Genomic DNA, 10,481 nt, shown 5'->3' with positions numbered 1-10,481 from the left:
GGCTGAATGGTGAAAGGGTGAGTGGCTGGATGGTGAAAGGGTGAGTGGCTGGATGGTGAAGGGTGAGTGGCTGAATGGTGAAAGGGTGAGTGGCTGGATGGTGAAAAGGTGAGTGGCTGGATGGTGAAAGGGTGAGTGGCTGAAAGGTGAAGGGGTGAGTAACTGGATGGTGAAAGGGTGAGTGGCTGGATGGTGAAAGGGTGAGTGGCTGGATGGTGAAAGGGTGAGTGGCTGAATGGTGAAAGGGTGAGTGGATGAATGGTGAAGGGGTGAGTGGCTGGAAGGGGTTCTAAAATCCAAGATGAAACCCATGAATGTGTAGTTACATTTACATTTAGTCATTTAGCAGACGCTCTTATCCAGAGCGACTTACAGTAAGTACAGGGACATTCCCCCGAGGCAAGTAGGGTGAAGTGCCTTGCCCAAGGACACAACGTCAGTTGGCATGACCGGGAATCGAACTGGCAACCTTCGGATTACTAGCCCGATTCCCTCACCGCTCAGCCAACTGACTCCGTTGAACTCCTAGTTCCCGTGATCTGTAGGTGGGAATCCAATGACAGTTCAAGATCCAGATCACATTTATACATTTTCAAATTCAAGAATCGTGCCACAATTATTAAAGGTTTGGATATATCTTGAAAGGAATTGAATAAACCACTCTCTGTGTTTTCTCTTCAAAACTCTCCTTGCTGTTACCTGTCTTGTGGTCTGCAGCGTGATGATGCCGTCAGCTTTAAACAGGGCCGTGAGGCAGGGAGGTGCAATCACGATCCTTAATACTCTCTCTCTGTCTCTGACACACAGACACACATTGAGACATGGGTGGGGGGAAAGTTCATAAAAGCTTGACAGGGGTGTGTGTGGGGGGGTCTTGTAATTATAGCTAAATGGGTTTGCCGACAGTGTGAAAGCTGGTGTGAAAATGACCCCCCTGCTTGCAAGTCCCACACCACTAACATAAAAACGACACAAAAAAACACACACACACACACACCTCTTGAGGCAGCTGTATAGAAGGCACACGCCAGCCGTGACCTCTGATCTGATGGGCTGGCTGGGGTCAGAGGTCGTATCAGTCAATAGATTCTAAGTCACTGTGACATCATCAGCCTGAGACAGATGGACTCAATACAGCCCAGCATCTTTATGTGCTAATATGAAGAGAAGAGTTAGGCTGAGAGCAACTGGGAGAAAGAGAACACAAAGTCAATGTTTCCTTTGTCTTCACACACACGCACACCTTCACACGCACACCTTCACACACACGCACACCTTCACACACACGCACACCTTCACACACACGCACACCTTCACACACACGCACACCTTCACACACACGCACACCTTCACACACACGTGCAATCATTTTATAATCACACAAAACAAGCAGAAGGCCATGTGTCCCTGACTGCTTGTCTCTGTATCCCGTGGTAGATATTTATACCCTTTTGATACACACACGCGCACTCACGCAAGCACACACACACATGCGTGTGCTCGTGTGCCAGTGTGACCGGCAGGCAGAGGCTCACCCACTGCTGCTTGTTGATTTGCATATTTTCAGCAGGGGGGTTTGTTTCCTGAGGAGGCCGAAGCGAGGGAGGGGGAAGGGCTCCACACGCTGCCTGCATGGGGGGCAGGAGAGGGAAGACAAACGGAGAAGAGACCAGAAAAAGGCGAGATGTGGAAAGAGAGAAAGAGAGCTGAGAGAGTGAGAAGGAAAGACAGGAGGGGAAGAGAGACAGAGAGACAAAGAGAAAACAGAGAGAAAAAGAGAGGGACAGATGGAGGGAGGAGAAGAGATAAAGACAGAGGGGGGGAGAGAGAGGGGGGGAGAGAGAGCGAGAGAGAGAGAGAGAGAGAGAGAGAGAGAGAGAGAGAGAGAGAGAGAGAGAGAGAGAGAGAGAGAGAGAGAGAGAGAGAGAGAGAGAGAGGTGAACTATGTTCAGAGGCCTGTCCCCTGCAGCGGTGTGTGTGAAGGCCACACTCTGCTCCACCACTACGATCTTCCTGCTGCTGAACACACACACACCAGACTGCATACACTCACTCAAACATACACACCAGACTGCATACACTCACTCAAACATACACACCAGACTGCATACACTCACTCAAACATACACACACACACACACAGAACTACATACACTCACTAAAACATACACACACGTAGAATGTCCATGTTCAATGCAGCATCTCACCCGCAACCAGCACATGTCAGAGCATATCATACATGTACAGGGCACTGTGTTCTCATCATGCCCTATCAGAGGATGCCACATGAAATACAGCCCCCCCTGCACATCCATCCCCAAACCAAGGTTCCTCCCCCCGGCAGGCATGTCAGCTCTGTCACAGTATGATCCACACCTTCCTGTCAGCTGCAGCAGTATGTGTGTTAGAGAGAGAGTGTGTCTAATTCTGTGCTTTGTAAGTCTGAGTGACTCTAGGCTGGTGCTGGTAGATGGGGGCGGGGGAAGTAGCTGCAAGGGAAATCACACTCAGCCTAGGTGATGCACATTGAATGCTGCTACAACGTCTCTATTATGATCTCCTCTCCTGTCTCCTCCTCCTCTCCTGTCTCTCCTCCTCTCCTGTCTCCTCCTTCTCTCCTGTCTCTCCTCCTCTCCTATCTCCTCCTCCTCTCCTGTCTCCTCCTCCTCTCCTGTCTCCTCCTTCTCTCCTGTCTCTCCTCCTCTCCTGTCTCCTCCTTCTCTCCTGTCTCTCCTCCTCTCCTATCTCCTCCTCCTCTCCTGTCTCCTCCTTCTCTCCTGTCTCTCCTCCTCTCCTATCTCCTCCTCCTCTCCTGTCTCCTGTCTCCTCCTCTCCTGTCTCTCCTCCTCCTCTCCTGTCTCCTCCTCCTCTCCTGTCTCCTCCTCCTCTCCTGTCTCTCCTCCTCCTCTCCTGTCTCCTCCTTCTCTCCTGTCTCTCCTCCTCCTCTCCTGTCTCTCCTCCTCCTCTCCTGTCTCTCCTCCTCTCCTGTCTCTCCTCCTCCTCTCCTGTCTCTCCTCCTCCTCTCCTGTCTCCTCCTCCTCTCCTGTCTCTCCTCCTCTCCTATCTCCTCCTGTCCTGTCTCTCCTCCTCTCCTGTCTCTCCTCCTCTCCTGTCTCTCCTCCTCTCCTGTCTCCTCCTCCTCTCCTGTCTCTCCTCCTCCTCTCCTGTCTCTCCTCCTCCTCTCCTGTCTCCTCCTCCTCTCCTGTCTCTCCTCCTCTCCTGTCTCCTCCTCTCCTGTCTCTCCTCCTCTCCTGTCTCTCCTCCTCTCCTATCTCCTCCTGTCCTGTCTCTCCTCCTCTCCTGTCTCTCCTCCTCTCCTGTCTCTCCTCCTCTCCTATCTCCTCCTCTCCTCGACATTCCTTCCATTCACAAGAGGACCCGGCGCGTGCCGAGATCATGTGGTCTGTGTGTGTGTGTTCTCAGAAACAGACTGTTACCTTGGAGGATGTAGGAGAAGCCTGGCCATCTGTTGTCACAGTATATGTACCTTCTGCTTTCACACGTAGAACATCCCCAACGCGATATACACCCAGAATGCTGATACTGTATGGGCCACACCTAGAATCGACCTCCATACCAGAAACATTCATCCAAGCGTTAGTCCACAGAAGGTGGTTTGGGACCAAAGCCTTGTGACCCAGCTGCTTCTGGCTGAAGAAGAGCACGGCGGTTAAAGTGTATCGTATACATGTGACACACCAATCCAAGCAGGTTGGGACAGTTTGTCTGAACAAAGGTGTTTACACACAAAGCAGTGACTGTTGAACGTAGAGATGCACTCGCATTATGACGCGTCTAATATCTCGATTCCCAGACCTTGGTCCTCGTTACAGAACTACCATATTTCACTCTTGGATTTCAATCTTCTATCTTGAATCAGACCCTGGTGACCTTGTTATAAACTTTTGATTGAGAGCTGTATTATCAAGACCAGGTGTCTTGTTATAAACCTTATTCCTGGAGAACTACTTTCCTGTCGATTTTCGCTACACTATTCTAGCACACCTGATTCTGATAATGAGCTGGTTGATGCGTTAAATCAAGTTAGTTACAACTGCAGTTGAAATTGTTTTTACAGGAAGGTTGGTCTCCAGGAACAGGGTTGAAGAATGATTCAGACAAACAACAAAACATGGAAAATAAAATAAAAAGATTAAATGCAGCATACACTTTCAACACGATATTGCGTAAACATTAAACAAAAGAAATATCCATAATCACGTGCGTCATGGTAGCTGATTTTGCCTGTTAAATTAAGGCCTTCTTAAGCAGTGTAACAAGGACCCAATTACTCTACACCATTGTTGCTAGGGGAACCCAGCTCAGGTCAGACAGGGGGACATTTTTGTATCAACCACCTTCTTCATTTGTCCAATCCTCAAGACAATACCGTATATATTCCAAATCCTGACCCTTGTAGGCTTATGCATACCTGTAGCGGATGTAGTATACAGCAATGCCCTCCGGTGGCGGACAGGTGGAAATGCAGCTTGTCTGAAATCAAGAACAGGTGTTTCTGTAGCCTCCTTAAGGTTTGTGAATTTAATCTAAGACAAACACACACACACACACAGACTCACGTTCACACACACACACACACACACACACACACACACACATTGACTCACGTTCACACACACTGCGCTTTGTAAGCGAGGTTCTGGTACAAAGCAAAACAACAACCACACTTTAAAATAGTGGCATCCAAAACATAGTTGGTCAAATAAAAACATTCAAAAAGATTAGAACGGCATGTGTAATTTCTGTTTGCGACAATTCTGTTTTGGAGCATGCAGACAGTCCCACAAGGCTTCAGATGGAAGGAATACACCTAGGTTCTGTGTGTTCAGGAGGTCTCAGGGCTGGCACACAAGGAGAAGATGTGTATGTGTTTGCATGTGTGAGGGGGCACACCATTGTTATGTCCTGCCCTCCCCCCCTGGGATGCAGAGAGCCTGGGTGTGTGTGAGTGTTCATGGGTAGTGTGTGTGTGTGTGTGTCTGTGTGTGAGGGGGAGGGGGCAGCCTTGGGACGGGCCCAGAGAATACCACGGCAGGATCGCACACAATGGGATGGGCACGGTTGTCAAGGAAACCTGATCAGCCCAGGCAACCACGGCAACTGGTAACTAAGTAACAGGAGCCCAGCATACAACACAGGGAAAGATTATAATGGTACCTCCTGATCTGGCTAATTATGGGATGTTGAGGGATAGAGGGAGGTGGGGCATCAAGAATGCGCACCGCCTTGCTGGAACAGTGCTTTGTTTCAACAATTAGGATATTCAGTACTGATGGTCCATGCAGATACGAATTTGTTTGTATGTTTCACTGTAGTTTTCTTGTATTAGTATTAATTTTCATAATAGAAGAACGTTAACAAAGATCAGGTAGAATCCAAATGCTAGAACATTGTCTGTCTGTTTCCATGGCTGTTTTCAATATGATACTTGTCAATAGGTATAATTGTCATGTGATAATAAATGAGTCTTTATACGGAATTCCATCACCTCAGTATGTCAAATCTATTTATCTTTTCCTCTGGAAGCACATAATTGTGGATATGGAACTGGTTTTGCTACCACAGTGATCATTAAAAACTATCACTAGAAAAAGGAATAATAACTGGGAGTCAGATGGCTGAGCGGTTAGGGAATCTGGCTTGTAATCAGAAGGTTGCTGGTTCGATTCCCGGCTGTGAAAACCAAATGACGTTGTGTCCTTGGGCAAGGCACTTCACCCTACTTGCTTCGGGGGAATGTCCCTGTACTTACTGTAAGTCGCTCTGGATAAGAGCGTCTGCTAAATGACTAAATGGAAATGGAAACTAGGGAAATGGAAACATTCAGGCAGGTATTTTTCCTTTTGATAATAGCTTCCTGTCAGAACTCCTTTTCAATGAAAAATATACTACTAAATGGTCTCAATTCCCTAGTTACCTTTTCAGTTTTTACCACAAGGTGGCAGCAAAGCATTTTGCATTCCTAGCATCGTCAGACCTTAAACACAAGTTTGGCATCCGCTCTCCACTCCACACACAACTTCAACACGATTAATTATATTTTGTATTCTAGATATAATTATCTATATCTTCAGTAATAGACCAGGTACATTTTTATTTAAGAACCTTGTCTTGGGTGACCAGCAGTCAGTCAAAATCTAATTAGGAAGTCCCGGCAGTCACATGACCCATGCGCCAGACATATCCTGTGGAGCTACGATGTGGCCTGAGGGCCTGGGTCTTTACTGGTGCACTGACTGCAGAAGCACAAAGATCAATTCTGAGGAGGACATAAATATTTAATCTACTGCGTAACAGCAAAACACCTCCAAACTCACTGGACAGTGTTATCTTCAAGGTAATGTTATATTCACCTTTGACATTCAAATCCCCACATTGTCTCTGTAATTTTCACGCTGTTGATGTTTTTTTTTTATAACTCAATTGATATATTTATTAAGCTTCACAGGAATGTACAGAGACTAAAACAGGATGAACTGATCGATGCATTAGCAAGGCGTTGAAAATACTTCTGTACACTGAGACACAAGAATTGTAAAATGAGTCTTGTTTTCAAATTTAAATGTGAGAAATTGTATGTTGGCTTTGAGCTGATCGATGTCCTTTCCAGTATCATTGTTTCTCAACTATAAACAGAAAACCCAAAAAGTGGTGGAAGAACTTGACTACTTTGGCCTTGATGTTCATAATACGTCTTGAGAAGGGGTCCCTGACCCCTTCTCAAGTCACCCGCTGGCATGGCTTCCTTGATGCTGGGTTATCAGTAGTCTGGCCTGGGCTCAGTAGTCTGGCCTGGGCTCAGGCAGAACCTCCGGTTGGCAGATCCACCACCACAGGAGCACAGTCCTCCAGGTCAGCCTCAAAGTCCCAGCGAAACTTCTTAGTCAGATGAGCCTTGAACTTCTCTGCTCTCTTACGCAGTGTGCCGTCCACCCCAGACCCACAGGCGAACTGGAAGAAGTCCTGGAGGAGAGAGGGGGAAATGAGGGTTAGAGCTGGAGGGACAGACATCATACAAAAGAAGACCAGAATTGTCACGTAAACGAATAACCCATTCATGAATAACCCATTCATGCCAGACAAAAGCTGTGTTCTCACCACAATAAATCCTGATAATGACCCCCACTTTACCTCTGGAAATGTACAGTCTGTCTAGCATAGTAGCATGAAGGTAATCTATCCTCTACAGTACCAGGAGTGTGGCGGTGATCTACCCTCTACCCTTAGCGTAAAGGCGATCTATCCTTACCTGTAGTGTGGAGGTGAGGAAGTTGTTCTGAGACACGATGTCCACAAAGAAGTCTGGAGGGATCTCTCCCAGCTGGTGGTAGAGCACTGCGATGAGGCCCAGGTACAGGTCCTTGCGTTCCCTCATAGTCTCCTCCGAACGGCAGAGCAGGGCCAGAAGACTCTTCCAGTGCTCAAAGCCCTCATACACATTGCCGATGACGAAACACACAAATGCAAACTGAAGCTCACCTGGGACACGCAGGTGAGGAAGAGAAGGGGATGAGGAAGGAGAACAGAACAGCCAGAAAGTATTTTTTTAATTGATTGTAGAAAAAACGAAGAGTGGTCAGGATTAACACTTGCATCATAATTCCCTGGTTATTTATGAACAACGGATATTAAATTGATTAAGTAAATTGCATTTGACAACATTTCTTTGGGGCTGTGGTTAACTTGAAATCCAAATCCCCAGTGAACACTACAACAATGGTAAAGTAAGACTACAAAGTCCCGATAAATTCCACCAGACCATACCAGAGCAGCTCTACCCCTACGACTCCTTAACTTCCTGCTAGCTCCCCAACACACTCACCCAGCACGTTGAGGGGATGCTCCTTGTGGTTCTTGTCTAGCAGACTCTCCAGGGCGTAGCTGAGGTCCATGCTGCACTTGGTGATGAGTTCAGGGGGGGCCCCCGGGGGGTATGTCTGTCTGGGGATGTGGGAGAAGCGCAGCTCGGTTCCCTCCCTCGGCTTCATGCGTGGCAGTCTCTCCAGACCCTCCTTCATGCTCTGGCACTCGACGTCGTTCCTCGGCAGGTTCTGCTCCTCCCGGTCTTTCGTGTGTTTCAACTGGAGCTCCGGGATGACGTCGCTGAACGCGCAAACGCGCCCCGAGATGGGCTGCAGGTTGACGGCCAGCTCCTGGGTCAACCTGTCAGTGAGGGATACCCACTTGCGCAGCACGTCGTATGGGTAGGGGCCGAGGAAAGGGTCCAGGTCTTGCAGGCCAGCCCGGACTCGGCTCACTTCCTCATGGTTCTGGGAGGCAGAGAAGTCCAGGTCCTCCTCTTTTGGGTCCCAGTTGGCCAGCAAGACTTCTCTTGGTTTGAGCGTGAGGAAAACCCCGGTTTTGGGGCCTGTTTCTCCCCCACAACTGGGAAGGTTTGCAGAGCAGAAGTGGAGGAAGTGGAGGCCTGGTGGAATCATTTTAATTCCCCGGAAACGCGGTCCAACTTTCCAACTCTTGTAGTCAATGCCAAGCTCCGTGCCCTCTGGGACCCCTAGCAACACCAAGGTAGCACCCTCCTCAAACAGTCGCCGTGCCACCTCTGGGTCCATGTCCACACCGGCCATGGTGGCGTATTCCTAATGCATTTCAACGCAAGATAAGTGATGTGGTCAGCGGTGTACTTGAATCATATTGGCTAAATGTAACAAAACAATTAGGCTACTTATGATGGCTGTATCTGAAAGTGCAACAGTAGAAGCTACTTTGCTAATTCGCTATATGGAAGGACAGCATCAGTGTGCTGTTGTATACTGTGCTTGTCATCTAACGCTAGCTATTCACTAGCGTTCGCTTTACCTCGCTAGCTAGGTAAAGTTAGGCTAATAAGCTAAGTTAGTCAGCTAGTTAGCATGATAGCCAGCTACCGTACAGTTTAAGCAAGTAGCTGGTATTTAGGACATGGTTTAGTCTACAAATAACGTGTATTAAATACATCGTATCCGACGTTACTTACCCTAAGTGCAGCTTTTCTTGCTAATCTAATATTATCAGAAGAACTCTAGAGCCAGGTGGAAATACGTGTAGGGGCCAATAAGACAGTACTTCCGTGTCACAGAAAAGGTCGCCTTCGTCACGGTTTTTCATAATACTGCCTATAATTTTCTTGACTATAATATAGTAGACTAGATTTTTTTTAAATAATACTGAGATATAGTGTATATTTTTTTTTTGATCGTCTAATGGTATCAGAACAATTGAAGAGCCAGGCAGAAACTACCGTATGTGTGTGTGTGTGTGTGTGTGTGTGTGTGTGTGTGTGTGTGTGTGTGGGGGGGGGGGGGGGGTGTATTGGCCAATAAGAGAGTACTTCCGTGTCATTACGATAATTTCGCCTTCGTCACGGTTTTTCAAAAAACAGTCACCCAAATGTCTGTAGACTAAATGTATTTTTAGTACTAATACTGGGATACAGTAACAGCCCAAGTTACACAATAACGTGACAACATGACTTTGTATCATGTAGTATACGCACTTGTGAGGTGCATGTAATTAGATAATGTGTTACGCATGTGGACGTTGTAAAAACACCGTGCAGTGTGGGAGAATAAATTAGCTTGGGAAACAGACGAATCTGCGAGCTAACACCCTGTTTTCAACACCAAAACTAATTAATGGCTATTTTTCTTTAAAGCCAATAAAGATAACTTCTGTAGACATGTTTCCCACTTGCTAATAGAAGGGACGAGTTGACTTGCTCACGTACTAGTGTTTTTTCGAATGCCCACTAGATGTCACTAATGGCTCACATAAAATATAATGTCTCACTCAGTGTGACTCCACTTCGCGGCAGGCCATTCAGAATAACAAGGTGGAACAAATAATAAGGAACCCACCGGATACCATTATAACCATTCAGCCAAGACCGATTGAATGCCATTGTTAAATAGCATGTAAACAATGCTTACAATTGAGTTGTTCACAGTAAGTAGGATTTAACTGTACCAGCACCATGGCTATGGCCAAGACTGATTTGAACTATAGTCTTAAAGTCTGCAACGGCATGTGTAGCACAGTGGCGCACTGCCATGCATTGCTGCCTTGCAAACTTGGTCTTGGGTTAGATTCCCATTTGGGGCCTGTCGGTGCTCAGGTGGGTTGTCTCCAAAAAACCTTCACTGTGGGCTCACATGGGTTTCCCCAATGTAAAAACACATACAGAACAGATTGCACTCCTGCCCATGTCCCTTGCCAGGACATGGGTCCTTGGGTGAATGCTTGGCCTTGGTCCTTGGGTGTTCCTAATGTGGCTGCCCACTGCTCCTAGCTGCCCTGCATGGGAGGAGGAAAATTGGGGTTGAGAGAAATGCAGAGGTGAAAGTCTCCAGTCGACACCTAGCATGTGTGTGTGTGTGTGTGCACTTGTATGTGTGTGTGATCTGCTAATCAGAGATGGCAAAAGTACACACATCCTTCACTCAAGTAGAAGTACAGATACTGTT

The 10,481-nt window shown here is 47.3% G+C and overlaps 1 protein-coding gene across 1 annotated transcript; it reads right to left on the bottom strand.

The window, feature by feature from the left end:
- Positions 1–6,037: 6,037 nt before the first annotated feature.
- Positions 6,038–9,149, bottom strand: aar2 (AAR2 splicing factor). The gene is made up of 4 exons (XM_062459984.1): positions 8,996–9,149; positions 7,844–8,618; positions 7,271–7,500; positions 6,038–6,984 (listed from the first exon to the last, which is right to left on the bottom strand). The coding sequence occupies exons 2-4, from the start codon at positions 8,604–8,606 to the stop codon at positions 6,820–6,822; spliced, it is 1,158 nt and encodes a 385-aa protein (XP_062315968.1). The 5' UTR covers positions 8,607–8,618; positions 8,996–9,149; the 3' UTR covers positions 6,038–6,819.
- Between the last annotated feature and the right edge of the window lie 1,332 nt (positions 9,150–10,481).

This window comes from Osmerus eperlanus, chromosome 4, assembly GCF_963692335.1.
Source record: "Osmerus eperlanus chromosome 4, fOsmEpe2.1, whole genome shotgun sequence".
Taxonomy (NCBI): Eukaryota; Metazoa; Chordata; class Actinopteri; order Osmeriformes; family Osmeridae; genus Osmerus; species Osmerus eperlanus.
Note: the sequence above shows the minus strand (reverse complement) of the source record. Positions and strands in the feature narration are given on the sequence as shown.

What these genes read in the sequence shown, in the direction of transcription:
- aar2 (XM_062459984.1), bottom strand. Translation starts at nt 8,606, where the DNA reads ATGGCCGGTGTGGACATGGACCCAGAGGTGGCACGGCGACTGTTTGAG. An exon ending in GCATCCCCTCAACGTGCTGG is followed by an intron (nt 7,501 to 7,843) that starts GTGAGTGTGTTG and finishes TGCGTGTCCCAG; the next exon opens with GTGAGCTTCAGTTTGCATTT. An exon ending in TCCTCACCTCCACACTACAG is followed by an intron (nt 6,985 to 7,270) that starts GTAAGGATAGAT and finishes TCTCTCCTCCAG; the next exon opens with GACTTCTTCCAGTTCGCCTG.